Source organism: Amblyomma mixtum, chromosome 4 (assembly GCF_055824585.1).
Source record: "Amblyomma mixtum isolate Tamu chromosome 4, ASM5582458v1, whole genome shotgun sequence".
Classification (NCBI taxonomy): Eukaryota; Metazoa; Arthropoda; class Arachnida; order Ixodida; family Ixodidae; genus Amblyomma; species Amblyomma mixtum.
The window spans coordinates 90,613,438-90,641,369 of record NC_143015.1 but is presented as its reverse complement, the minus strand read 5'-3'; the positions used below and the strand labels follow the sequence as shown (position 1 = coordinate 90,641,369).

The following is a 27,932-nucleotide window of genomic DNA, read 5'->3' as shown; positions in this document are numbered from 1 at the left end:
GAGGCACACAAGACCGCCCAAATCCACCGCCTCTCACGCACTAAACACGGGCGGCTCATACTTGACCGTCTCAACATCAACCCCATAGGCAACGTCCACCCCACGACGCCCATTCCGATAGGGGTCTATAGCCGCCTAGTTATAAAACCAATCCCCAAAAACATGCTACCTGGCCGCCATGATACGCGCCGTCAGCTGAAAGCCCAAGCACTAGATGCCACATACCTTGCCGACGAACACGCAATATACGTAGATGCTGCACGGCAAAGTGCAAACACATACGTGGCTTGTGCAGCCACGCCACAGTCTACTCTCGTCACCGCCGCCACAGTAGTAGCTCACTCTCCGACAGCGGCAGAAGAAACCGCCATCGCGCTGGCCATCGCTGACCCACGTACGCGCACAGTCCTCAGCGACTCGAAAAGAGCGATACAAAATTACTCGGCAGGTTTTATCTGCCACCCCGCTGCACGCATCCTTCGCGGCTGCACTCCCGACCATAAGATCAATCTGGTCTGGGTACCCGCCCACGCGGGAAACTCTGGAAACGAAGGGGTCGACCGACTAGCCCGAGGACTAACCAACCGGGCGGCCGGCCCCACGGACCCAGACGCTCTTGCCGAGGCTCCCCGGACCTTTGCCGAAATTACCAACCTCTACAGAGAGATGAGACGCCAGTTCCCGCCTCCACACCCCGACTTGAACCGAGCGCAAGCCACCTTGCTCCGCAGGTTGCAGACACACTCCATCCTTAGCCATTCTAGACTTTCACTCATCACAGACGGGGAATACGACCCCGTCTGCCAAAATTGTTACCAGGGAGAAATCGCCACCCAGGCTCACATCCTCTGGGGTTGCGCGGGAAATCCGCCCCCTAGAACCTTACTGCCAGCTCCCTCCGAAGACGGATGGAACCAACTCCTCAGAAGGCCAGACAAGAGCATCCAACTGGCACTCATTTCGTGGGCCCAGGAAGTCGCCCCCACCTGGGCGCCACACCAAGCCCACCTGCCCTAAATCCCGCCAATCTATGGCAATAAAGTTGTTTCTCTCTCTCTCTCTCTCTCTCTCTCTCTCTCTGCCGAGTTTCAGCAGTGTCGTTAGAAGATTGGCACACCTGCAAAATAAACTTCACCACATAGCACCAACGTCTTTTTGATAAGATGGCTTCACAGCAGTGCATTAATGTAGTTAGGTGAGCAGATACGTCAGGTTCACAACTACCAGACTTTTAGGGGGCCAGCTGCATGGTATGCGGTGTGTTTTCTGCGCGGCTTTTGTAGATTGTCCATTGCAATACGGTGTGCAGCTACACGAGCAAAGCCTTATTAAATCGTCGCCGTACTCAGGTGCCTTTTTACGAATTTTTTATTTTTATTAATTTATTGAACGTATTTAATAAATACAATAACGACAATTTTTGTTCTGCTGTGTGTTTGAGGTGAACGGAGATGGTAAATATAATGACCAGTTCCTAATAACTTGCAATATCATGCGTGAAAATGTAGCGTCGATTTCAGATTAAGAGCAACCCTGTGATATTCTGGCAAATAAACCTATATTAACAGAAGACAGACTCGAAAGAAGCGGAATATTACGTGCAGTAAAGAAAAAATATGAACAAATTACTGCACACAAAAAATATCTTATCATATTCAAGAATTTTTCAAAGAAATATCCTTGCGTCATGCGATTACGTACCCAGCAATTCTGGACAGATGCGTTTTTCAACGGCAAAGAGTTTATGAATGCATATTTTTTATTTACTGTAGCATTTCACTACGGCAATTAACACATCCCCAGAAATCCTGTCGGCAGTCCTGTATTTTTTTTTTTTTGCTATTAACCTTTTTGCAATCGTCATTGACGCTCCCCATTCGTTTCCTACGGCAGTCTTAACTGCTCGATGCGAGTGATGGGAAACCTTAAAAATATTTTCCGGCTCATCGAAAGAATGGACCATTGCCTTCAATATTTCTATAACAGCATCTTACAACGTTCCAATTCTGCAAAGATTTTGCCCAGAAATATGAAAGAAGCCAACAGCCACAGAAACCAAGGGGCACAGGGGATTTTTTTTTAATTAATTTATTTATATTGTGGTGTTGATCAATTTAGAATATTACTAAACATGTTATCGCTTAAACCTAATTGATTAGAAAAGCAGAAGAAAAAACAACCACTGCCGCCGGTGGGATCCGAACCCACGACCTCCGAATTACGCGTCCGGTGCTCTACCTCTGAGCTACGGCGACGGCTGTCAAAATTTCTGCTTTCGGGGGTATTTATGTTTACAAGTAACCTAACCTTGAGAGTGTTCATCAGCGCCACCCACGTTCATAAGCGGCGGACGTAGAACGTCCTGAGTTACCGCAGGTAGTGACGTAGAACGTCATCGAACGGAGAGGGTGGAAGCTGCGTGAGAACCCTCTTATGCTTCCTATGGAGTCAAGGCTGCCAGAACCGAGGCCCTCGATAAGCAATTAAGCAAACAAGAGAAGGGGAATGAGGGGCTCGTTATAAATATGAAAGAAGCCAACAGCCACAGAAACCAAGGGGCACAGGGGATTTTTTTTTATTAATTTATTTATATTGTGGTGTTGATCAATTTAGAATATTACTAAACATGTTATCGCTTAAACCTAATTGATTAGAAAAGCAGAAGAAAAAAAAACAACCACTGCCGCCGGTGGGATCCGAACCCACGACCTCCGAATTACGCGTCCGGTGCTCTACCTCTGAGCTACGGCGACGGCTGTCAAATCTTCTGCTTTCGGGGGTATTTATGTTTACAAGTAACCTAACCTTGAGAGTGTTCATCAGCGCCACCCACGTTCATAAGCGGCGGACGTAGAACGTCCTGAGTTACCGCAGGTAGTGACGTAGAACGTCATCGAACGGAGAGGGTGGAAGCTGCGTGAGAACCCTCTTATGCTTCCTATGGAGTCAAGGCTGCCAGAACCGAGGCCCTCGCTAAGCAATTAAGCAAACAAGAGAAGGGGAATGAAGGGCTCGTTATAAATATGAAAGAAGCCAACAGCCACAGAAACCAAGGGGCACAGGGGATTTTTTTTTTAATTAATTTATTTATATTGTGGTGTTGATCAATTTAGAATATTACTAAACATGTTATCGATTAAACCTAATTGATTAGAAAAGCAGAAGAAAAAACAACCACTACCGCCGGTGGGATCCGAACCCGCGACGGTGGACATAAAGAAAACACATCTACCCAGTCTGTTGCTGGGCTCAGAAGAAGAAGAGATAGCAAAAAAAAACACTGAAAAAGTGTTAGTGTCAAATTTTCTTCACCTTCGCCCGAGTCTTATAACGTTTATGTGTGCGACTGTTCTACGGCGAGCATGCGCTATCAAGCCGAGGACAGAGCGACGCTAGGATTAAAGTAAAGCTTACGCTATGCTACTTCGAGCCTCTGCGTTGATGCTTAACCCTGAAGATGGCGCGACAATTCGCGAAGCCCTACTATTTTGATCTCGGTCAGAACCCGCCTTCGGCCTATTCACTTTACGTACAGGACACCCTGCAACATGGCCTAGATCTCATCGACACCTTTCTCACCACTGCTGGCCTCTCTCCTGCTCCTGAAAAATCCGAGCTCCTTCTTCTCAACCATTCCTCCTACCAGCGCTCACACAACCACTTCGTCTCTCTCCACCTTTCTGGCTCTCCCATTCCTGTCGTCACGCAGTGCAAAGTTCTTGGCTTTCCTTTGCATGCAGCCAAGAACGTGCAAGCCCTCCACCACGCTGTCACCACCTGCCACTCCGTAACTCACATCCTGCGGCGCGTGGTCACTCGGCCCTCATCCATCCCCCACAGTGCCGGAGGCTCGCCTTCTTCGGCACGTTCAAATGAACGCAGTCATCACCCCGTCTCGCCTCTTTCTCTATCTCTATCGATCGGACCCTTCCTGTCCCAACTACCTCTGTATCTATGCGGACCTGGCCCATTGCCTCTTTTATTGCCCGGCTGCTCAGTAGTCGGGTTCCTACCCCCCACCTTCTTTATCCATCACCACCTGGCTCGACTGGCTTGGCGCTGAAGGGGAGGAAGAACAGCGACTTCTGGTCGCCCAGGCGGTCGACATGCTCGGCCTGTAAACTTTGGCCGAATAAAGGTCTTCTACTACTACTAACATGCATCGTGTCCAGCATCACCAACTCCTCTGACGCCGCAAAAATGATAGCGGGAGGTTTAGTTTGCTTAGAAAAGTAGCAGTGAAAAATAGACAAAATTGCTTTGGTATACATCTTCCCTCTTAAGTATAAGGATTCCGCCTTCAGAAATATTCTCGCACAACAATACGAATGCTCCTAGCGGGCGAACACATTCACGGATTCCAGCAAGTGCAGTTGGCTTCGAGGAACTGATCCTCGCAACATTTCAAGCTTGGAATTGGGGTTTTTGTCGGATGTGCAAATTGTCTCTTTGCCGCCAAAATAGCCTTAAAATGCCTCCTGAGTTGCAGTATTCGTGAGTGTTTACCGAGCAAGATAACGTTCTCCGCTCATTGCTAGAGGGTTTCTGTGTGGGAACAAAAAAAACACCGATTGTCTGTTTGTTTTTCGGCAGGTTTGTCCGTGACTGCCCAGGAAACCACTCTGTCGCCAGACAGCCCTGACAGTTTCCTGACGACCGTCGCCCTCACCGAACAAACAACTGAGACCCCGCCGTCTACCACATCAAAGGTAAGGCCTTTATTGCGTGCTAAAAGACATGGCATAGGCCTAAATAATCTTGGAACTGACCCAGCTTAGAGGATCACGTCCCTTTCGCTACCGCTCCTCGAACCTATGGAGAGTGCACCTGGAGCGATGAAGCTTGCAGAAAACACGGCTGGAAAACACTTCGAGCTGAGGCGGAGAGGTTAAGTGCTTCTGCCAACTGTTTCATTCCAAAACCGGAAGAAAACATGAATGTGATACGAAAACGGAAAGAACCACCCAATCGGAACAAATGAAAGCAAGAAAGACAGCCGCAATGACAGACGAAGCCACATTAAAGACACACGTGCCGTATAATGAATACATAACACTGAGGAATTACATTTCCGCAATATGTTTTTTTTTTTGGTGGGGGCGGGGAGGGGGGGGAAGGGGGTGTTATTCTTTCTTTAGTACATTTACCTTTTGGGTGGCTTTTCTCTCAGTAATGCTCCTTAATTTTTTTTTCTCGCATAGTTCACGTGTAAGTATTTCTGGAATTGCACTCACGGTCTATTGACACTGCGTCTTGCTTGTGCAGTAAATTCATTTGATTTGGAAGCAGTCCGCCTGTTCCCACTAGATGTGTTTACCTGACCGGGGTTGACCGAGCTTTTTCGCTCAGGGAATCAATCCACTTAATTCGAATCAAATCAAATCAAATTTTAATCGGCTTCACTTGGTACGTGAGTTTTCTTTTCCTGTGCAACCTAAACACAGCGTACTTGTTAGTAGTTCAGGAAGCACGGTGATTCACCAAATGCGTAAAAAAAAAATTCGCCACAAAACACTGAAGTAGGACACGACAGTACCTAGAGAACATTAGGAAAGCTCATTAGAAAGTTCCTAATTGAGATATCTAGTTCTCAGCCCTCTTGTGCTCCGGTTACAAGAGAAGTTTTCGCTGTGTTTTCACAACGTTTACATGGACGTTTTGCTGGAAGCCAGTTGAACTTCATTTTCTAATAGCACGACCAGTGGCCCGTTAGTGAATGATTCTGTTTGTATGTGTATGTGTGTCCAACAATTCTGGACAAAAGTATTCTTGAATGGGAACCTGTTTATGAACGTTTTTTTTATGTATTCTAAGATTTCACTATAACAATCAATATATCCGCAGATCACTAGACAACAGTCTTCTCCTTTTTTTGCTGTTAGCGCTTTTTCTGTCTTCAAAAGCGTTCCTCATTGATTTCCTATGGCAGGCTGAATTGCTGGATGCGAGTGATGGAAACACTATAAAAGAAAGATTTTGATACACATTGAAAGAATGGAATATTACCTTCAACAATACCTTTAATACCTTTATAAGAATAACTTCAATATTCAAACTTTTTTTCCAAGAATGTCGGACACGTTTCAGCGAAATGTTTCACTGCAGTGTGAGCCACAGCTTAACACTCTGCGAGCTGATACACATGCAGTGAAGCAAAGAATGGTTTCAAAGTCTGGTCGCAGGTATTTCGCTCGTGTTTCACCTGCTTGCATGTTTAAAAGCGTTTCATAATGTTGTATTATAGAATGAGTCTATGCAAACCGGAAGACCAGTGTGTCTTGCGATGCCCTAGTGTATATGGCCGCGGAGAAGTTCCCTGACTCGACCTTTGAAGCGAAAGTGTCGACGGCCATGGTGCCATTTGAATCGTTAAAGTGGGACGACCGACCTTAAGTGCACTTATGAGCCGTTAGGGAGTAAACAACGTGCTCAAAGGTATCCCGACCTGCCTGTTTGGTTTAGTAAACGGCCGTTGAAAATGGCAGTGTAACAGCCAGGGGTAACAGCCGTCATCAATTACTAGCCTCGTCATCTTTTGGGAACTTCGTCGAAACCACCTTCCTGTCAGTTCCTTCTCTGTCCCTCAAAAAAAAATGGCGGTGGATTAGCCGTGGTTAAACCTGGAGGATTGCGAAAGCAACGAGGATAGAGAGAGAGAGAGGCGATGGAGAGCGCGCGGCAGCGGCAGCGGCCATGGAGGTAAAAAAACTAGGAGGGAGTGCGCTCAGCCTCTGCAAGCCATCCTCCTCTGACGCCGCTGCCGAGGGCCCTTTTGCGCACTGACTCATGGGAAATAGGCCCTCCTCCACAGTTACCAGACTGCCAGCCAGCGGTGCTTTTTAGTGAACGTCCGTGCTCCGAAGTAGCGCAGCGCAGCGCTTTGGCGGAATGCGTACCGAGCTCGAGGTTGTCTGCAGGCTCCGCGTCTCTGTTGATTACACTCTTGAGTTTTTGGGTGCACTGTAGAAAACTGCGGGTAAACTTTTCATCAAAGGGTGCGGCCGCGACCTCGTCACTGTTCTACTGTGGTTCATAAAGAGAATGGAGAGGAATTCCTTTCGTCGTTATACACGCATACGGAGCGTTTATTTCAGCGCATGCTATGAGCGGAGAACTCTAGAGTAGGCGAAGAAACGAGCCTCTAAAAAAGGGCCCAGCGGCTTCCAGGGCGCTCACGGCGGACGGACGTGTTGAACGAGCGCTCCGGCGCGCTGCGCAAGATTCTATTTCTCGGGCAGGCGGACTTCGGCCCGCCCATGGGCCCTCCGTTCTCCGCTATTCTCAAGGCACAAGTCGTGTCGAATACGCGCGCGCACATAGGCGGTTCCGACGTGAAATTCAGCAGTGAAGTATTTCTCTCTCTCTTGCTGTCGAGAGAGAGTGCCGGCGGCTTTACGTCTGCCCCTGCGCGGGGTCTCCCGGCCACTGCGCACAATCACTTACAAAAAGAAGTAAACCGTAGCGTCCTGTCTCGGACTAATCGCGCGCGCGGCATACTGCACTAGCGGCCGGGGTGGGGCGCCCGGCCGCGTATACCGTCGGAGGTAGCACCCACGGAGCATTCGTGTCACGCGTTCACTACCTGGCGAAGAGCGAGCGGGAAGTCAAGCCCGCCTGTTCGATGAACGCACAGAGGCTCACCACTGTTCTGTCACGGGTATAGAGGCTAGAATATCACGGGTGCGCGCAGTGCCGCGCGGCCACAGGAGCGCTTCGAGACTGTCCGGGATGATTCCCAGCGCCCTGCAGGCCGCGAGAATCTCGCGACGCGGCACTGCAGAAGCGGCACAGCGAAGGAGCATGTGCTCCAAGTGTCTCCACTGCGCCGCAGTCAGCGCACGCGTCGCTCGGGGATGGTGGCCGCTGCGGCGAGCGAGTAGTTTGCGCTCACCACGGAGCCGTCAGTGAACGCAAGCAAATGGTCGCCTAGTTGCTCGTACAGCGAGAGAGCGAAACCGAAACCGAAATCCAGCTAAGAGCTACCACTGCCTTGTCACGTGAGGGCCTATTTCCCATGATGCTTTCCATTATATTTTTTATGACTAGGCTTCAAGATTGTGACGTCATGGTCCCTCCTAGTTTTTCTTCCTCCATGGCAGCGGCCCAGGCAGGCTAGCTATGCGCCACTACTGCGCATGCGCAACTGGCGATCGCGGCAGCGACACCTATTAGTCACCCGGGCAGCGACGGCGGCGGCGCGCCAGCGTGCGCCGTGTGACGTCACTGCTCCTCGCGCATGCGCAGTATGGCCTTTCCTCCGCTCCGCGAAATGCCTCGGCGACTCGCGTAGTGTTGCTTTCGCAACAAATAGCAAATTCACACCCCTTCCCCTGCCCACCCCGCCCCCCCGCGCCTAATTGTAGATATATCTTACACAGCAATTTCATTTGCTAAGTAACGTAAATCATCCCCTGCTGACGCACACTTCGTTTGAGTTTGTTTACATTGCTGTCAGGTTACGAATACAGTACAATGTGGAAGTTCGAAACCAACGGCAGTAAACGCTTATCACACAAGAACTTAAGCTATGAAACATTGATCGCATAAAAGGTGAGTTGCCATTTTTAGACATGATGCGGCATAAAATGGTAAATCAGACCGCTTAGCTTGTACTTAATAAAGAAGAATGCATATAGCATGCATAATAAAAGGTCAACTCGTGGTGAAATAGAACGCCTAGAAAAAGCACGAAAGTAAATAATTCGACGACAGACGACTTGAGTTCATACGTTTTCAAAGCAAGTGGAGCCTGTTGTACTCGCGAACGATGCGGAAAACCGAATTTCACTTCAGCGTAGGAATTTATACAGGTGCTTAAATCCACTGATCTGACCTTCATTGCATGAGTGTCGTCCGCGGACAGGTAAATCTGACTATGTCGCCTTTACAGGACAGGCACAAAGTTATCTTTTCCATGCCCAGTGGAAATGCCGAAACCTTAAGGTGCGGTGCCCATTCTGACAGCAATAATGAAGTGAGGAAATTCGTCTAGACACCCATGGATCATTGAGATGCTTTTTAGAATGAATCCGCACCTTCAGAATTCTGAAAGCTGGGGAGAACTGTGGGCGAATTCCACGCAGGAGACAGATTGCGTCCTCTGTGCATTGTAATGTAACAGCGCAACAGCGGCGGTAAAATTAATGAGCGGAAACCGACTCGCCCAAATTTCAGCTGTACTCTGGGTGATCTCCGTTCAGCGAAGCAAGCTGGTTTAACGCTGCTGCTTCGCCGCCGGTAAAGATGTGTTCTCTTTCTTTGACGCATTGCACGTAATATTTATTCCAATATATTCTTTCTTGACCAACCTTTAGCCTCCTCCAATGCCTCGCGATCGACCAGAAATACCGACACCGGCAAGCTAAGCATGCCGGCGTATACGTAAGGAACGTACAAAAATAAAAATGCCTGGAGCTCGGTTGGTGATAGGGTAGGCTGGCGAGAGCTCTTCGTCAGGGTGCGTCTTTGATCAAGAGCGCCTCGACTCATTAATTATTCGGGTCATCGCTGATGAGATCTGCACCGAAGGAACGGCAGAGGATAACTAAACCACTCCGCTTTCGGGCGCAAACAAACCGGACCGAAGCGATACTACGTCGCGGAATAGTTGAAGGTTGTAAATATATGCACGAGGAAAGCGATCGAGGCACATTAATTGTTGATTAACACTACCTGTTTCCAAATTCTGCAGGGTGGGTAGTCGGCGAAGTCAGTGTATTTGTCAGTGTAGAAGCTGCAATACTGCCCTCTTATCTCCTTACCTTTCTAACTCTTTTGCCAAAAATAAAAAGGACGATTTCTTTATAGCTCTGTTTCATTCTACAACAAACATAAAGGACAGAACCAGAGAAAAACTTCACCTGATTTAGACATAAAAGACTAAAATAAACGACTGAAAATGCAACGAAAGTTGGTTATCACAGATTATCACAGAAGGACACATAAAGGACAGAAATAGCGAAAAAATTAACCTGATTTAGGCATAAAAGACTAAAATAAACGACTGAAAATGCAACGAAAGTTGGTTATCACAGGTTATCACAGGTTAAAGTTCGGCTTCACAGAAGCGCATCTGCCACAGATCGGATGTTGCGCGCATCTCTTTCGGAAGTTTGTTGTGGTCATAATGAAAACGTTCGCCCGGGGAATCTCACTTTCGCACCCGGACTGGCAACTAAAGGGTTGCATTAGCATGATACTCTCAAACAAGGGCACCGCGCACAGTGTCACGTGATTTTTGTTTTTTGGTTTATGTGGTTTAACTTCCCAAAGCGACTAAGGCTATGAGAGACGCCGTAGTGGAGGGCTCCGGAAATTTCGACCACCTGGGGTTCTTTACCGTGCACTGACATCGCAGTACGCGGGTCATAGAATTTCTCCTCCAAAGAAATTCAACCGCAGGGGCCAGGATCGAACCCGCGTCTTTCGAGTAAGCAGCCGAGCACCGTAATCACTGAGCCACCGCGGCGGCGATTTTTGTTTTGTCGCCCTCAGCCACGTGTAGGTACTGTGAATGAAGCAGTCCCGTGTAGGTACCGTGGAAAATGACACCCATTTGCCTGGAGTCGAATCGCCGGATACAAATGCTTCCTTATTTAGTTAGCGAGGCTGAAGGTCTTCTCCAATCCAAATCTCCACTGTTTTGAGCCTGAAATCCAGATGCGTCTCCTTCCCGACTGTAAAGTAAAATCATGGCGAATGCGCGCGACTGTTAACGATGACTTTCGTCCACTGCCGGCCCACCGAAACGTCCTCGTCTTCAGAATCCGTCGACTCCGAAGTGAAACACAACAGCTCGGTGGCATCACTCTTGCATTCAAAAGACATTGACTTCGGCTTCTGAATGTGAGGAAACATCGACACACCTTTGTTTTTGGCTTGTTTTGGCAGGCTCGTCACCGCGGGAACAGTCTCCACAGCAAGCCGCCATATCTAGTTGCCTCTTAACAGCGTTTAAATTATTGTTGCGGAAGTAACACTACGGGAGTCGCCGAGCCAGTTCGCGGAGCCGAGGAAAGGCCATACTGCGCATGCGCGAAAAGCAGTGACGTCACACGGCGCACAGCTGGCGCGCCGCCGCCGTCGCTGCGCGGGTGACTGGGAGGGGCCGCCGCCGGACTCGCCAGTTGCGCATGCGCAGTAGCAGTGCATAGCTAGCGTGCCGGGGCCGCCGCCGCTACGGTGCGCTCTCCACTGCCTCTCTCTCTCTTTCCTCGTTGCATTCGCAACCCTCCAGTTTTTTCAATATTCCTTCTGCTACTGATGCCAGAATATGAAGGGGGTATTTTGCGTCTGTTAGCCTATCAACCTGATTGGAGAAACTAAATTCAAACTTGTGTGGCCAGGATTTTTGCATGGCATTTTGAAAGCATGACGCCACAATGCCTCTTTTCACAAGCTTCGAATGGGCTGAGCTGTACGGAAGTAGGGGCTTTTTACCCCTAGGGTCAAATGCCCAGCATACATGGAAATCAGTAAAATATAAGGTCAGATCAAGGAACTTAATGCGATCATTCACCGCCACTTCATGCGCCACTTCAAGGAATATTGAAAAAGCTGAAGGAGGGAAAAGCTGTCCCCCATTCCAAACAAAAAATCTGGCAGTAATACCTTATGTCCATGTTGTGTCCCACAATTTGAAGAGAATAGGCAAAAAGGCTGGAGTAGATGTTGTTTTTTCGGCTCCTGTCAAACCCTCCAGGTTTAACCAGAGCTAAACCACTGACAATTTTTTCTACCTGATCTGCCGACCCATGAAGCTAGTTTCTATTTTTTATATCCTCATATACTGTTGTCAAAGGGAACTAGAAGCATCTAGACAACCAAGCTCTTCTTCGGTGCGGGGTGATAACCTGCTCGAGCGACGACGTGCTTATCCTGTCTTCGGAGGGAGTGGTACAAACTGTGTGGACGAACTCAGCTCGTCTTCGGTAGCGAAACACTTAGAGAAAAATTAATTCCTAGCCTCGTTAGGCTTACCCGGGCCGGAGAGGGTGTGCTATTTTCAAAACTACCGCTAAATTAAGATATCCCAGACGGGGTAATCAAATGTGGGAAAGAAAAAGAGAAAACAAGCAAATCGCGGAGAGCAAAGAAAGGCGCAGTTACATTTGATTTAAGAAACAGACAGGTGATACTGAGTTAATGCAGTGCAGGCAGGGAGCAAAATCTTGCGGGGTACCGGTGTACGAAAAAAATATCGCTCCGTTGTTTCGCTACATTGACAGCTGGTAGTCTATCTATTGGTTGGAATATGCACGTTTCTTCATGCTGTTCAGGTTTTTCACTCAGCCGGTTCCCCTGGCCACGGAGAAAATATCTTTTAGAAGAGGGTTGATACGGGCTGGCCAGTGCATATTCACAGAAAAGATGTAGCAGCGCTAAGAAGAGACAAAGAGAACCAGACAAACACTTGGGCTGTGCTTGTCTTGTTCCCTTTGCCTCAGTTAGTGCTACAACATTTCTGTCGAAATTTCTTTCTTTCCTGTGTATCTACATCCAAAAAATATTTTGTCCCGGACTGTACATACAGACAGAAATGTAGGAGTCCTTCGCAGCGGAGGAAAAACAACACACATGTCAAACATTCTCGGGCAAAAATTTAGAAAAATGAAATATTGTAAAATATTGAAGGCTGTGAACCATTCTTCGGATAGGTAGCAAAATCTTTCTTTTAAAGTGTTCCCATCGATTGCATCGAAGAAATCGCATAGAAAACCAGTGGGAAACGCTTTTGACGGTAGCAAAAACATTAATAGAAAAAAACAAGACTACCGGCGAGTGATCTGCGGGTATATTGATTGTTACAGCCAAATCTTGCATTACATGAAAAAATTGCGTTCATAAACGATTTTTCATTAAAAAAATTGGAGGCTTATCAAGGTTAAGCCCAGTGGATGCGAAGCATGTCCTTAGCGTTTGGAGGCATCTTGACCGCATACACGCCCGGCGCAAAGACGCTGGCGCGGTTGCGGGCACAGATTGATTGATTACTTTTTGGGGTATTCTTGGGAGGGGATACTGGTCCCGACGTATGTTGGCCAGTTGGTGGCATCACTCTTGGGGACCAGGGGAAGGGGGAGGGGGATGTAGGGAGGGGAGAGGGGAGGGGGTTTGGTCGTCGCCGCGACGGGAGCGGTCCGTGTCCGTGCAGGGGGAGGGGTCTTGGAGTAGCGCCGCCGCCGCAACAACAGCTCGCGGGGGGAAGCCTCGGTGCACTAGGATAGTGTGCAAGCACCGGGCTGGGGGAGGCAGATTCCTAGACCTTCATGTGGCTGGGAGGAGCCGAAGGTCTAGAAGGGTCCAGGTCCAAGGCTGCAGGTCCAGGAGGCCGCAGGCCTTGTGCTGCAGGTCCAGGTTCCTCGGGCTACAGAAGGATGTCCAGGCCGGTCTCCTTGAGGTAGGCCAGCAGGAGCCGGCAGGCGGGCAGGGGGTTCCGGGCCGGGAACAGCAGCTGGTCCTCCGTGTCTGCTGGCAGGCCGAGGGCACGGTAACCTGCAAAGAGACGGCTACGAGGCAGAGCAAAAGTAGGACATGCACCCAACAGGTGACCCAGAGTGCCTGTACCCCGCACGATGGACAGGCAGGGCAGGAGGCCATACCAACTACGAACTTGCGTGTCGGCGTCCATGAGCATCCGATCCGAAGTCGCAGCAGGAGGGCACGTTCTCTGCGCGGGATCTTGTCTGGGAGCCGGTGGAAGGGCCTGCACGCAGAGATACGCCTGTCAGGGTGTTTTGCCCTTACCGCTCGCCTTAGTAGATGCCGGGCAAAATCATGCGGGGCCACATTGGTGGTTACGGGCGACCCGTCGTTGTGGGCAGCCTTGGCGAGGGAGTCGGCGTCCTCGTTGCCCTCGACGCCGGTGTGACCAGGGACCCAGTGAAGGGACTGACGCGACGGTGGGCGCGCGCCGCCTCATCCCTGGCGTGACGTCACATATCACGTGATGCAGCGATGGTGGCGCTGCCGCGTCGCGCGCGACGGCGCGAACCGAAGCGTGGAGGCCTCCGCCGGGCGACGTCCGACGGCGCGATATGAGGCCCCATCTGCAGCCGATGTGACGTCATCACGTGACGTCATGTCACCTGACCTACTTGAAGGTCACTTGAAGGTCAATGGTGGCCACCGCCGGGCGTCGCGCGAAGGCCCGAAACCTACGTTAATATGCTTCGCATAAAATACTTTTGTCCAGAGTTGTAGGGTATGAGTAGGTAAATATAGACAAAAATTAGTTATTGTTTTACTTGATAACGTCGTTGTGCGGAAGCTGCTGAAATCTTGCTGCGATTGGGGGGGGGGGGGGGTAAGTAGCCACTCTATTCGGCTATAGCACGTAGTGGGAAGAAGAGCGCGTAAAACAATCGGCGTCAGTCATATGAGCACTGCCCAGTAGAAAAAAAAACGACAGAACCGTGTCAAAAATACTACAAATATTGTTACGAGGCGGCAAGCCTAGGAAAAGGACGACATGATGACAGATGATAATATGATTTAATGGCTGTGGGCCTAGCGCGAGCGCTCCGTCCTACGCCACTGCCCTCTTCTTCTTCATAGCAATATTTTGCAGCTTCATCGTGACAATATATTTTTCTGTTGTTTGTAGGATTCTTCTGTAGCACTGTAGTTATTTCTGTAGTATTTTAGTTCTGTACAAATTTTTTTTAGTAAGCACATACAACCCTGCTGAGAAATGTTGTATGATGCAATAAACTCATACAGTTTGTCATGCAATTATCATACAAATCACGCAAAATTATCTTACAAATGTCATACATTTTTCCCAAATCATACAGTTATCAAACAAATGCCATACAATATCTTACAATATCATACAAATTGTATGATTTTTTTTATGACGAAGCCTCTATGAGGTTTACCATCATGCAACTTTTTTCAGCAGGGAATTCTATTGCTACTACAAGTTTTAGGTCGAAAACATAACACAAAACGTCTGGCGACGACAGAAACCTTTCTGATGTGGTTTTACACTGGGTGCACAGTCTTCCTTTGTCGGCATTCGCAGATCGCTCAGTCATTCAAGTGAATTCTGACCGAACGGACTTTTTCATTTGCGCAGGCACCTTCCACTGCACTTTCAGTTTCGGAGAATGAAACAAACGCGGTGGAGACTCCCGAGAAAACTACGGCTGCTTCGAAGAACGAAACGAACACGGTAGAGCCCCCGGAAAAAACCACAGGTGGGTCTGATTCCCTGCACGGAATCCTGTTTGCTCACCGTAAAATAACAGTGGAGTACGAAGGATGTTTATTCTTGTTAAAAAAGCACATCCAGCAACGTGCAACCGTTACGGAAATATCTTTAAACTCTCTATAGACTCTCCATAAACTTTGTTCAATAAAGTGTACAGACTTTCTATAGACAAATCCTATAGACTAGACATGAACAATCTGTCGATTTATGGTCATATGCATTTAGTAGACTTCTGTCAGCAGACAGTCGACAGACTACGAATAGATAGCAGGAAGGAAATATAAGAAGTATATTCAGGCTATGTAGTCAATTTTTATAAGGACAAGTTTAACCACGAAAAGCTATTTTGTGAGCGTTAAAATAGTGCAGACAACACGCGGAAAGAATGGCTGCTGGCGTAGTCTAAGCTATGCAGGGTACCTGTTCTAGTTTCAAATAAGACATTTTAGCAGAAAATCTCATGCGACATTTTGACTCTCACCGCATCGGTGAGAGGTACAGTTTCGAACGCATTTTGCAGTTAGGCGCGTTTATAAAACAAATAAGGACCCATAAAATACTATGTAGACGAAGGGTTAGACCTCATTTTTGTGTTCGCGAGCATCTCCTTCGACCATCTTCGGGTAAACACAGTGCAACGTTTAATATTTTGCAGTATTAAAACAAAAAACTATAAAAAGTGTCACAGACAAAAATAGAGTTGTACATTTGCCTATGTGCCAGCCCTGTCGGTCATAAATTAATGCTGACGGTTTCAAATTTTTTGTATGAATGCTGACAAAAACTACAAGAAAAAGTCTATACTTCTGGTTGTTCACAAGCAGAGGCTGCAAAATCTTCAGCTCTGATATAGCGGTATAGTGCAGGAACGGTAGAAAGATTGTAATGATTAGTTTTGTTGGTATTTAACCTTGAAGTAGCCTCACTAAGGTACTTCGCATGTCACATGTTCATGTGTGTTCGCTTACCCGCATTTGGATTGAATAATAGCTAGAAATTTTTACACCAACCCTCTAACATTGCTAAACGACGCACACATGCAAAAGATGTACATATATGCACCACTGCCGTGCAACCACAACTGTATTTGTTTGACTCTGCTGTGACATTTCAGCAGAAAACCTGCATTGCCATGAGAACAATTGCACTTAGGCCTAGTTGTGATTCTCGTCAGACATAAAAGAACTGATCTTCAAATTTGCTTTGTCTACGGCCAGCAATGCGAATACCAATGTCATAGTGCATCAATGTGTTGTTCTCGGCGTGTCTTCACTGCCACTGAGAAAGCATGCCAACGGTGCTGAGCGATGCCTGAGTGGCGTCGCTTGGTTGCAGGGGTGCGCCAGAACCAAATCCAGATCCAGGTGTGCGTCTTATACTTTATCTGTATAGAAACCGCAACCGAGGATCCGCTGCGGAAAAGAGGTAACCAGCTCCCACTTTCATGCGCTTCTGGGCAGCCGGGCTCATGACGGGATCAATGAACACTGGCGTGTTGACTTTGAAAAACTTGTCAATGACCTACCAAGAACTTCTTGGAGCAGCCTGTGCCAACCGTCAGTCAGTTCTACTAAGCACAGTTCCTGCCATCTGTATGAGGAGTTAACCTGGAAGCTACAAAAGCACTCTAAACAGAAGAGAGTAAAAAAAAGAGTAAGTTCTTCTATAACACCCTATTATGAAAGGAAGTGCGCTAGAAGACAGCTTATTCCTTCTTTACTCCCTTATAGGCGTATTCGTGTTAGGAGTGTGAATGCATACAAAGCCGACGGAGACTGCTTAAAACTGTTTGGCTTGGGGCAGGAGTAATGAACTTTCGCGAAAATTTCTCCTACGAATTGGTATATGTGAATCACGGTAAATTTTGTCCAAAAGTAAATTTTCTGACAAGTTTTCTTCCTGCTCTCCAACTTTTCGGTTAAACAATCAGCCAGTCCTCACACCAAACGCTCGCCTCATGAACCGTGGTCGTGCCTCCCAGTTTCAGAGGAAGGTTGATGTGAAGGCTCATGATGCGTACAGGTTAAAAAAAAATGTTGGACTAAATTCACTGACCACATCAAAGCAGAGAGCAATGACTCTATTCTGACGAAGACAAAGCAGCGTTGAACAGCTTGCAGTCCCTCAAAGCAGAGAGGGCTCTTTCAGTTCAGTTCACGGCTCTCGTGAGTAGAGGCGTCGCTGTACATGTTATAGCACAATTTCTTCTCTCATGTTACTTCGGAGTCGGTTTTAACAGCTGTATGGAGTGGATATGGCGTCACAGACAAGTTGACTTCAGCGCTTGCGCTCGCCGGCGCCGGCACGACAAAAGATTGGCATTGGTGGGTTTTGCACGTAACCTCATGTAACCTCACCATTGTCCTAACCTGTGTGTGATTGTCCCAGCCATCGTTCGGCCGTCGAAATCGAAACTGCAGCAACACTGAGTAAAACCTGACTAAAAGTTATTTAACGTGCTATGGTGAATTCCACGTGGAAATACATGTTTATTGCTGTCTTGCACATGTTATACCTTCTTCTTATATACCTTCTTCACCGTCTGCCGTCTCTTTTTTTGGCGCCTTTTAGTATTAACGTCGAACCAACTCGCCCACCAGTAAGCGCTTAGTAAGAAACAACGATAAAAATTTGTTGTCTCTGCTCATTTAACAAACACAAGCTCCAAAGAGCGCCACACAGGCGCCATGCAAAACAGGGAATGTCTCTCCATACTGAGAAGTGCGCTATAGGGTCTAAACGATTGGCTTCCACATCTTGGACAATGCTGGAGAGGCAAGACCCATGCGTCGCGCTTGTATATGTTGTGTATGAAATCATGAATGTTGTGCCGAAAGTTCAGCGGCTGTTCCGTCCACTACAAATGCGTACCCGTGTGATCGGCTACAAGCTGTTTAACCTTTAATGTGCGTATTATCACAGCTCTAAGCATAGGGCTAACGCTTGTATTTTACAAAATGGTTTGGCCGGCTTCCTAGCACGAAGCTAGGATGAAGCTGTGAAGATACCAGTTGATGACGATGGGTTTTTAAGGCGCAAGTGCATCTTTGGCAAACATACAAGTTGACGAGACACAGGTAACTGTTACAGGGCGTGTAAGCAAAGGGATAAATTGAAATAATCGGCAAATGCATAAAGTACAGACAATTCCGAAATCGACCTAAATTAACAAAAACTTAAGTAATAGTAATGCACAGATATCAGCAGTAGCTTACCCTACGCCTCAAATGCAAAACAAACATTTCTCAAAATATCTCCCCCCCCCCCCCCACCGCCCGAAATTTTTTCGAACTGTCACCGAGCGCAGCGTGGCCCAAGTACATATCGCGACTTCTGCTATCACAGTATAGTTCTTGCCTGGATCGTCTGTCTTGCCGTGTCTAAAGTTCACTATCTGTGATTGCGCAAGATGTTTATTTGCCTTGTTTGACGCATTATATAGAGTGACTTTTACTTAGATATGTAGATTTAATAGAGACATACGTGTACTTAAATATCTTGTGGCCAGGTTTTCTCTATATATAGTGACTTTGTTTCGAGGGACACTTTTTTGTCCTTTATCAAGTTGTATCTTTGCATTTCTAATACTCGATTTTATCTTCGCACTTCTAATGTGTGGTTTGCAGAACTGCTCGCTTATACATGTGCGCTGTTGCGACTAAAATTTCGGTACACTTACTCGCAATACATGACCGGCCGGTGACAGCTGCTGCTGCGCAGTATACTGGAATGAAGGACAGCGTCATTGGGATTTTTCCCTGGCCGTTGTGTATGTACAAAAATGTAAAGGTTCTTGAATAACAAACATTCATTAAAGTATTTGTCCTCTACTTGTTAATTTCATGGCCTTTACGTTTTTCATATCAGCGGCATGCACTACTTTCGGACTGATATAGTTCTAGACTTCGGGTGATATTTTCTTTACTTATTACATGCGCAAAAACATGGGAGCATTGGTATCAGTTATGTCTGCCTCCCTTATCTGGACAATGCGTAGCATTATCTAATACACAACTGCATTGTCAATGGCAATCCACTCATTATTCTTGCGTTTGATCCCTCCACAAATTCTATGGGGGGGGGGGGGGGGGGGCGCGCTGCAACATGAGCCCCCCCCCCCCCCCCCAACAAAATTTCTGGCTACGCCACTGTTCCCTGCTCATTCCCTCTCACGCAGTATTTGCCAAGTAGAGTGATTACAAACGTGATTACAACATTTGTCAACTAAAGGCTTAACGGGATCGAGCGGCTTTATAAGCTGTTATCAGAAAACAAGAATAAACGTACAAAGCAGGGATAAAAAAACATGATCTTGCATGTACAAGAAGCTTCAGCAATACAACTCGAGCTATTTGGGTATAAATCGAACACGGAGGGCAGAAACACAACGAACGAAAGGAAATAACATAGCGCAAAACATCCGTGGCTTGTTTTACTTCCCTTTTTTCGTTGTTTTCTAGCGCAGTGTGTTGGATGTACAAGCATGCGAAACAATAGAGTTCTTGCATAGTTATCTCTTATGGTTACCTGCCCCCGCGGTAAAGCAACACTGTACCTTGTATCACAGTTTGTTCGCTCTACAAAATAAGATAACGCCTGCACCAATGAAACAGGATGTGAGGCATCAGACATCCCTCATAAAACAATGATTTGCGACTAGATCACTTCCGTAAGTTCCGAAATCGTGATAGTGCGGCAAACGGCACTCAGAACAGTAGCCTAGCGTCCATTTGTAACGCGCGGACCACTTCGAGCACTGATGCCCTGATTTTCAAGTATACCAGCTTTATAGCGTCATTCGCAGTTCTAATAAGCTCTGAGACACTCTGCGGCAAAGCTTTCCTGTCTGCAAGACAGACAGCAGCTCTCCTTCGCATCGCTGTATGATATACAGTGATTGCGGCTGCCTGCAGTAATTGACGCTAACAAGGCCCAGTGTGCGTTATCTATGAGCACCTGTGTTGATGTCGGCTCCACTTCTGAATGGGAGGAAGGCTGCATTCAATCGCTGTCTGCCTAAAGGAACGACAGGCGCGTTACCTCGTTGCGCCATGCTCTTTCCCTGATTGCTGCCGTCTTGTTTCATTTGGTACTTCTTTTTTTGTTTTTGGTTCGTTGGAAGAGATTGGGATTTAATGCACTTGGCAGATCCCGTTCCGAGCATCGCTTACTCCGCTCTGTGCTATCACCGTCGTACTTGCACAGGCCAGAAGACCACCTTCAGCTTCGAGCATTGCGATCAGCGATTCCATTTCCGCTTCTTGCTGAGTGTACATTCAGGGAAGGCGCTATAAAACGCCATGAATAACTTCTAGAGATGAAAGGGCTTTCCCTGCGCGATGTTAAAGGGTACAGTCTGCAGTGTAAACGTAAGTTGATTTAACCTAATGGATGTATCTGCTTAGGACCCTTATTTGAGAGGAAGCAAATCTTTCATCACGGCAAATGGCCTGGGACTTGTCTAGGACTTGTTTCTAATGTAAGACGATGAAAGGAAAGACACGTACGACCTACACATGAAAGTCAGGTATTTTCACTTAAAATCAGAGAATTCAGCACTGAGATGTTATATTAGCTTTAATGGCCGTTATAGCCTGCGGCTCAAGCGCAAGCAATTTTATCCTAATGCATGGACACAGGGCTCCTACGAGAGAGCAAATCAATCTTTGATGATGTCAAAGAGCGGGTGACCTATGCAGAGGCTGAGAACGTTTCGAATACAAAATGATGGACGGAAAAATGGAGACACGTGTGGAACCGTATTTACGGTCCGTATTCTAATACTGAAAGAGCAACGTATTGACTAATAGCCCAACGAAATCTTGCGGCGTAACCTGTACTTCTACGTTAAAGGGTTACTTACTGCTGTCCAAGCTAAACCTTGTCGAAAATAGGTCCGAGCTTTGAGTTTGTGAAGTGATGTGTCGTCATACCTGCTCTGATGTAAAGAATCGTAACTCGTCGGAAATCGGTACTGTTGAAAGCGTAGTCGGCAGAACGTTAGAGTACTCGGAGTTTTCAGATTTTCTGCAAGCTACAGGTAACAGCTAGCATATCGCCAACGCAATGCTGTTCAAATACCTATCGGCCCAATACTCTGCAGTTGGGCGAATCATGCAAGCTCATGTTGCGAAAAACAACTTGGCCACACGATGTAAGGAGAGTCGAATAAGTTTATCTTTTCTACAGGTTCATTGTACGCACGGTTTTCTAACACATTCGCATGGGAAATGTATACTAAGTCGCAGTTCTCACATCTAAACTCAGCGGCCTGCCTCTATGAGCGGAGTCGTTTTGATGTCTCCTGCCGGTGCCCAGGACTCTCCCCGTGAAGCCAAGTAGTCCAAGCCTCCCAAACATTCTCTCCAAGCCGAAGGTCTATGAGAGTACTCAGAGTCTGAAGCTCAGTCATTGGCCGACCATGTACGACAAGGTTATGGTTCCAACTTTCCACAGTCCACTTTCTAACACACTGCATTCAATCGCAGGCCACTTGGAACATGACTTCTGAGCGCCTTTTTCTCCAGTTCTCCCGTTTTTCTACTTTTGATTTTAGAAAATTGGGTCCAATTTCGCAGGTACACATACCCTGTTTCTTCAGGCAACATGTGCAAGGCAAGGGTCACCACGCAGGCATCCAGAGAGCTGCATTTCTTGTCTTTACTTTAGATACTAGCCATGTATCGCGTACTGTGAAGTATTCGCTTGAGACATGGTTCATAACCGGTGCCTTTTTGCAGACCCTTTTGCAATCATTAAATTTGCCCTCGTGAGTCAAGGAACTAAATTAGATCGGTGACCTGTTGAATGATTATCGAGTCAATACGACAAAATGAAGGACGCTAAAATAGCGATGAAAAACTAAAGGACATTTTACCACCATTTCCAACAAGAAAAGAAGACACTTGCTTCTTCATTACCCCCCCCCCCCCCCCACCCCCCACCCCGCCCTCCCAACCCAGTGCCAAAAGCAGAAAGCGAATGTTTTGCTTATCAGTACTCAAAACCTGAAATTTTATGGTACTGTAGAGCGAGCATGCGTTGTGGCGTTAATGCACAAACAAGTCGTTGCTTATACTCCAGCTTCTAGAATAACAATATCCGCGAGTCGGGTACAAAAATAGTCCTGACAGTTTAAAATGATAACTAGAGCTTTAGATGCGTCGAAAAAATAAAAAAACAAAGAAAAGGGTCCCTTCAGTCCACGGCATTCCTTACAATCTCTAACTTGCACGAATAACTCTGTCAATTATCCAACGTTCACTGCCCGCCAGGCTTACTTCGAAAGCTAATGCCTCCTGGAATTTAATATGCGAAGCACATATTAGCGAATTCCCGTTTCGTACCTTCTGCCCCTTGCTCCAGTTTTTTGTGACTTCGCTCTTGTGAGGCAAAGTTCCAACTCGTTACATTTCGGTCTGTGCTAAACCTGAGTGAAGTTACGAGCCTAACTTCGTTGCAATATATATACAGAGGAAACTTGCCTAGTGGCGCACACGGTGAAAAAGTTCTTACCCATTCCTCCTGAATAAACTAATGCCAGATGGTTAACTTCACTATTAGTCAAGAAAGAACTTCCAGACAGTTACACGAAGCAGGTTTCTAATTTCGCTCCAAACGTATTCCTAACAGCGATATACTGGCGCCTACAATTAGTGGAGCAGTTACCGCGCTTTCTTCTCTCTTTAATCCTCGTTCAAAGGCACATGCTCTAAACCAATTCACAGCATTATAAGCCTATTTCTAGCCGTGGCATATTCGTTTAAGAGCTCGCTTTGCTGGGGAAGTGTATGAACGCCCCGGCTTGTATTAAAGTTTACAAGCGTATCGAATACGCCGTTAAGAAGCGGGAGTGTATCCGCGCAGCCGCGGTCAGAATATTCTGTGATTTGGAAGGCCGCGACAGAGTATACCGGGTGATTTTCTTTTAACCCTTACAGATTTTTATTACAACTATATCAGTCGCGTCGATGTCCGTCTAGGCAGGTGGATTGTGCAGCAAAGCTGATATATGTACGTGATAGTGCTCAGCAATTGCACGATTAACTAACTGAAATTACCTAGCCAATTTTTGTTGTTTTTAAGGAGAAAGCCTTTAATGGCTCATACTGACGTCCGTTAACAAAGCGTGTCACACGCGTTTGACTCGGGAACTAAAAAAGATAGAAGGAAACCAACGGTTGCTTCAGATAGAGGAAAAAATGAACCTAGACGCCAAGTTTGATGACTGTATATTAATTAGTTAATTAATTACAGGCAAAAATGTCGCAATTGCATTGAAATAGCGCAGACGTCGATATAGCCACGGGAACAGTGTGACGTCACATCCACCGGAAGTCGTCACGGCATAGTGAAAATTTTCACACAATGGTCGGAAGAACGTCGGATGTATGTCAAATTAGATTGAAAGTGTGTAATTAAGCGCAATTAACACTTAAGGTCCCCGAAAGATGTATAATTTGGGTATCGATATAGCCATGGGAACGTTGTGACGTCACATCCACCAGATGTCGTCACGGCATAGTGTCCTCTGCTTTCGCCTCTCAACCCTTTAGTTGCCAAAGTGTCCTCGCAATTTTTTATTTTAAGGGGCAAGAATATATTGGGAATTTAAGGCCGCCAACGCACAAGGTGTACCAGAATTTGTAAATTCTCTCCATAGGCAATGCGGTTCAAAATATCGAATGTCAAAACTGCGCATTCGAAAGCTCGTTGAGTTGGCTTACCTGCGTTACATATTTATAAACTATGTCGCTCGCATTTCCAATGCAGCTAATACAGACGCCGTTTGTTTATTTTATGGTTAAGAGGTAGTTAACGAGATTTCGGCGACGATGCTACGTGCACCGAGACCATTCTACAAATATGCAACACGGTGAAACCAACTCAACGAGCTTCGAAATGCCTAATTTTGACGCAATACTTAAAACCACATTGCCGACAAATAAAATTTAAAAATTGGGCTCCCCTTCGGTGTTGACGACCTTCAGTGCCCCAGTATAATTTCTCCCCCAAAAATGAAAAATTAAAAGGTGATCGGTTAATTTTAATTAATTAATGGTGAAATTATTGACTTCTATTACGTACTTAATGTCTGCCTTGCTTCAAAATTCACCTGCAGAGGCCGCACTGAAGTATCTCTTTCAGTTTTTACAATCAAAATCGGTAGACGTCTTTAAAAATCGCCCTCTATACTTGAGTAAACACCTGACCGTTACAGCTAAAGCCTGAATAACAGCGAAAGTGTACGAAGTAGAAAAGGTAGAGACTACTTTTTGCGTATAATTCTACAATAACTCTGTTTTCTTGGTACTACTCACTGTAGTAGTAGTAAAAGACCTTTACTCGACCATAATTTATAGACCGAGCATGTCGCTGTAGTACTTGACACCGAACGCCGCGTCCAAGAACACCCCAAAGTTCCTGTACTTCCACGCCACGTCTTACATATTTCTCATTTACTAAAAAGACTACGCGTACGGGCCAGCGCCTGCCCTTAATAATACACCCTTGGCGTTCAAATTAAACAGCACACCCAACAATTCTGGGTCCGAAGCATTCTTGGACGGGAAAGAGTTTATGAGCGCAATTTTTTTTATATATTGTGAGGTTTCATTGTTACAATCAATATATCCGCAGATCTCCCGTCGGCAAGTTTTGAATTTTTTTTTTCTATTAACGTTCTTGCTATCGTCAAAAGCGTTCGCCAAGGAAACGCTACAGAAGTTAGTTATAATGAGTTTTATGGAGCAAAAGCGACTAAGGCCATGATGCACCAAACACGGGGTTAATTAAAGTGTCTTGTGTAAAAAGTGAAGCTTTTGACACCTATATTTTGTTTAAAATACTGGCTTCCTTAAAGGAGTATCGCTTAACTTTTGAGTCCGTGTTTTCCTCTTTGTAATAAAGCGTAAGGCATTGTGATTCATGAATTACCACGTGGTATCCTACCACGACCAATAAATAATTTATAACTGCATTTCTTTCTCGTGCTGTTTCTATTTTGGTTTCAACAGCCGAACGATGGTTGTGTTGTCAAAGTGTGGTTATGGTCACCTGAGGCTCGAAAAACTGCAATACAATCGCTGCTTCTACATACGTTGTCAGTTCGGCTCTTAACGAAGGCTGTCTTCAGCACTGTAGTGAATTAAAACGATGAAGCAGCGAATATATCGCAGTTTTTAGATGCCTCACATGATATATAACCACACTTTGGCATCACATCCATCGTTCGGTTGTTGAAACCGAAACCGTAACAGCATGACTTAAAATTTGATTGCATATTATTTAGCGGTCCTTGGCGAATATCACATGGTGATTCGTGCGTAGTGGCGTTTTCCGCATCATTGTAAAGAAAACATGCCACCAAAATTAGGTGTCTATACTCCTTTAAAAACCATTAAAATATGTAAAAAAATCAACAAATGCTTGATCACTTGAAAGCAACATATGGTGTAATCGGATGCATTCATTGTAGAATGATATAATTTTTTTTTCTCAATCCTTCATGTTTTGTACATTAAATTAAAATGCGGTTTAAGTGAGTTACAGTAAGAATATTCGAGTTTGGTCCTGATGAAAGTGTTGTAAGCCAAGGGCTTAGTATTGCTAGGAGAAAGTTTTAATTTGCGTCTCAAGAAACAAAACTTTCAGAATGCTGCAGAAAAGATATTAGAGATATGATCGCCCCAGGTTAATCGGTTGGCAAGAGTGATTACCATATATATACCGGGTGTTTTTTTTAGAAGGTTCAAAATTTTAAAAAAAAGGTAAATTGTTTTAGATTTATTTTAGCACTGGGGCTATACTGGAGGCTACGGCGGGCGCCAGGCAAGAGGAAAACTGCTTTAATTATTTCGCTGATTAACAAAATATGTTAATAAACTTTTCCAATTTTGGTTTTAGGGGGTATGTTGTATTTGCAGAATTGGAGATCGTCCTCTAAACAGTCCAACCGAGAAAAAACAATTTTAATTAAAAATTTTTCACGCACGTTACGAGGCGCGAAAAATTCACCCTGGTAGGCATCTTCACACCGTAACGCAGCGGCGGGAGCGCCTCTGACGTAGTTCACTCCGCCCGGCGCTTTGCGTCACGCGTCCCGGACTGGCGGCCTGCGTCGCTCCGCGACCTCACGGAATGCCGCGCTGGAAGAAAAACGCATTGACACAAAGTGCAGGGCGGAGCGAGCTACGTCACGGCGCTCACAGACGCTGTGTTACAGTGTGAAGCTGCCTACCAGGGTGACTTTTTCTCGCTTCGTTACGCGCGCAAGAAATTTTTTAATGAAAATCTTTTTTCTTGGCTGGACTGTTTGGAAGACGATCTCCAATTCTGCTAATACAACACATCCCCTAAAATAAAAAAATTATAAAAGTTAATTAACGTATTCAGTTAATTAGCGAACTAATTAAAGTACTTTGCCTCTTACCTGGTGTCCGCCGTAGCCCTCAGTATAGCTCCAGGGTTAAAACAAATCTAAAGGAATTTACCTTTCTTTAAAAATTTTGGACCTTCTAAAAAAACACCCTGTATACTATGTTCTGAGACTTCGCTGAGCATTGAATCCCGGCATATTATGCCTCAATATTACGCATTACGTCTGATGTTATAGCGGGCTGACGAAAGCCATTTAAAAGGGTCTCGCCTCACCCCATCTTTTTTATTTCTCCTCCTTTACCTCCGTTACTTTCTGCGCATAAATAAAGACGCAGTCAAGATTAAAGAGTAAACTGAATAAATATTCCAGCAATGGAGCGCCGCTCACGAGAGAAATAAATAACCAAACCTTCATATTTACGCATACCGCGTCTGATCTTCGTGCAGTTACCTTCAGCTCGAAATAAAAAAAAATGTACAAGACGTTAACTTTCACGTATGCTTAATGTTGAGCGGGTTGAGCATTTGCATGGAATATAATGAGATGCGATGCGTGCGGAAGATGACAGCGCTGCCCGCGCTCTTCAAAGGGAACGCTTGTGTTAACGCACGAATAGAAAAGTGGCTCTTGGGGCCGCTCCATATTTCAGATCCTGTCAAGCCCGAAGCACGCACTTTCAACGGGCCTCAGAAATTAGGTTTCTGCGCAGCGTAATATACAACAGCGGAACTCATTTGAAGCGAACGGGCGGCTTCGTTTGATGCGTGATCTGCGCGAAACAACCTCGTTCCGCAGGTAGGAGATTTTAAGAGCCTACAAGAGAATTAGGTCTTGATTGGTCGCCGCACCGTTTCCTTCCCGGGGGAAGAGCGCGCGGGTCGATACCGCTGTCGAGATTGAGCCGGTGGGGGTTTCCGACACAATTCGGTAGACGGCGCGGCCTCTCAGGGCATGACGTCAAGCAAGATGTGACGTCAGCGAAGTGTCTTCCCTCCTCCTCAAGTACAACGGTACAACGTCGATTCGGCCAGCAAGCCAAGTTGCCCCTCTGACACCGATACCTAGGTGGCGTCGTCCCGCTGAACAATGCATCCGAGCACGCGCAGTTTGGTGTTCTGACTGCGCCCTCTACTCGGCGCGGGAGGAAATGTCAGCAATGTTAATTCAAAAGTCGTTTGTTTCTGGTACTCTGCAGCAGATGGCAGCACTGCGTACAACGCTACCTACCGGTCCATTTTGTTTCAAATCGAACATTATGCGGCTGTTCAGCGTTTGTAATTTAGTTCTTAAGTTAGCGCTTTTTACAGCAAATGCGATCTTCACCTGGTTCCATGAAAA

General features: G+C 46.3%; 1 protein-coding gene across 1 annotated transcript in view; it reads left to right on the top strand.

Moving 5' to 3' along the window:
• LOC149347401 (uncharacterized) overlaps positions 1 to 27,932 on the top strand; it is a 58,527-nt gene that overhangs the window by 14,040 nt on the left and 16,555 nt on the right. The window contains exons 2-3 of the mRNA XM_089541575.1: positions 4,594 to 4,709; positions 15,080 to 15,200. Of these exons, the coding sequence (XP_089397701.1) occupies positions 4,594 to 4,709; positions 15,080 to 15,200 (237 nt within the window). The remainder of the gene's footprint in view (positions 1 to 4,593; positions 4,710 to 15,079; positions 15,201 to 27,932) is intronic.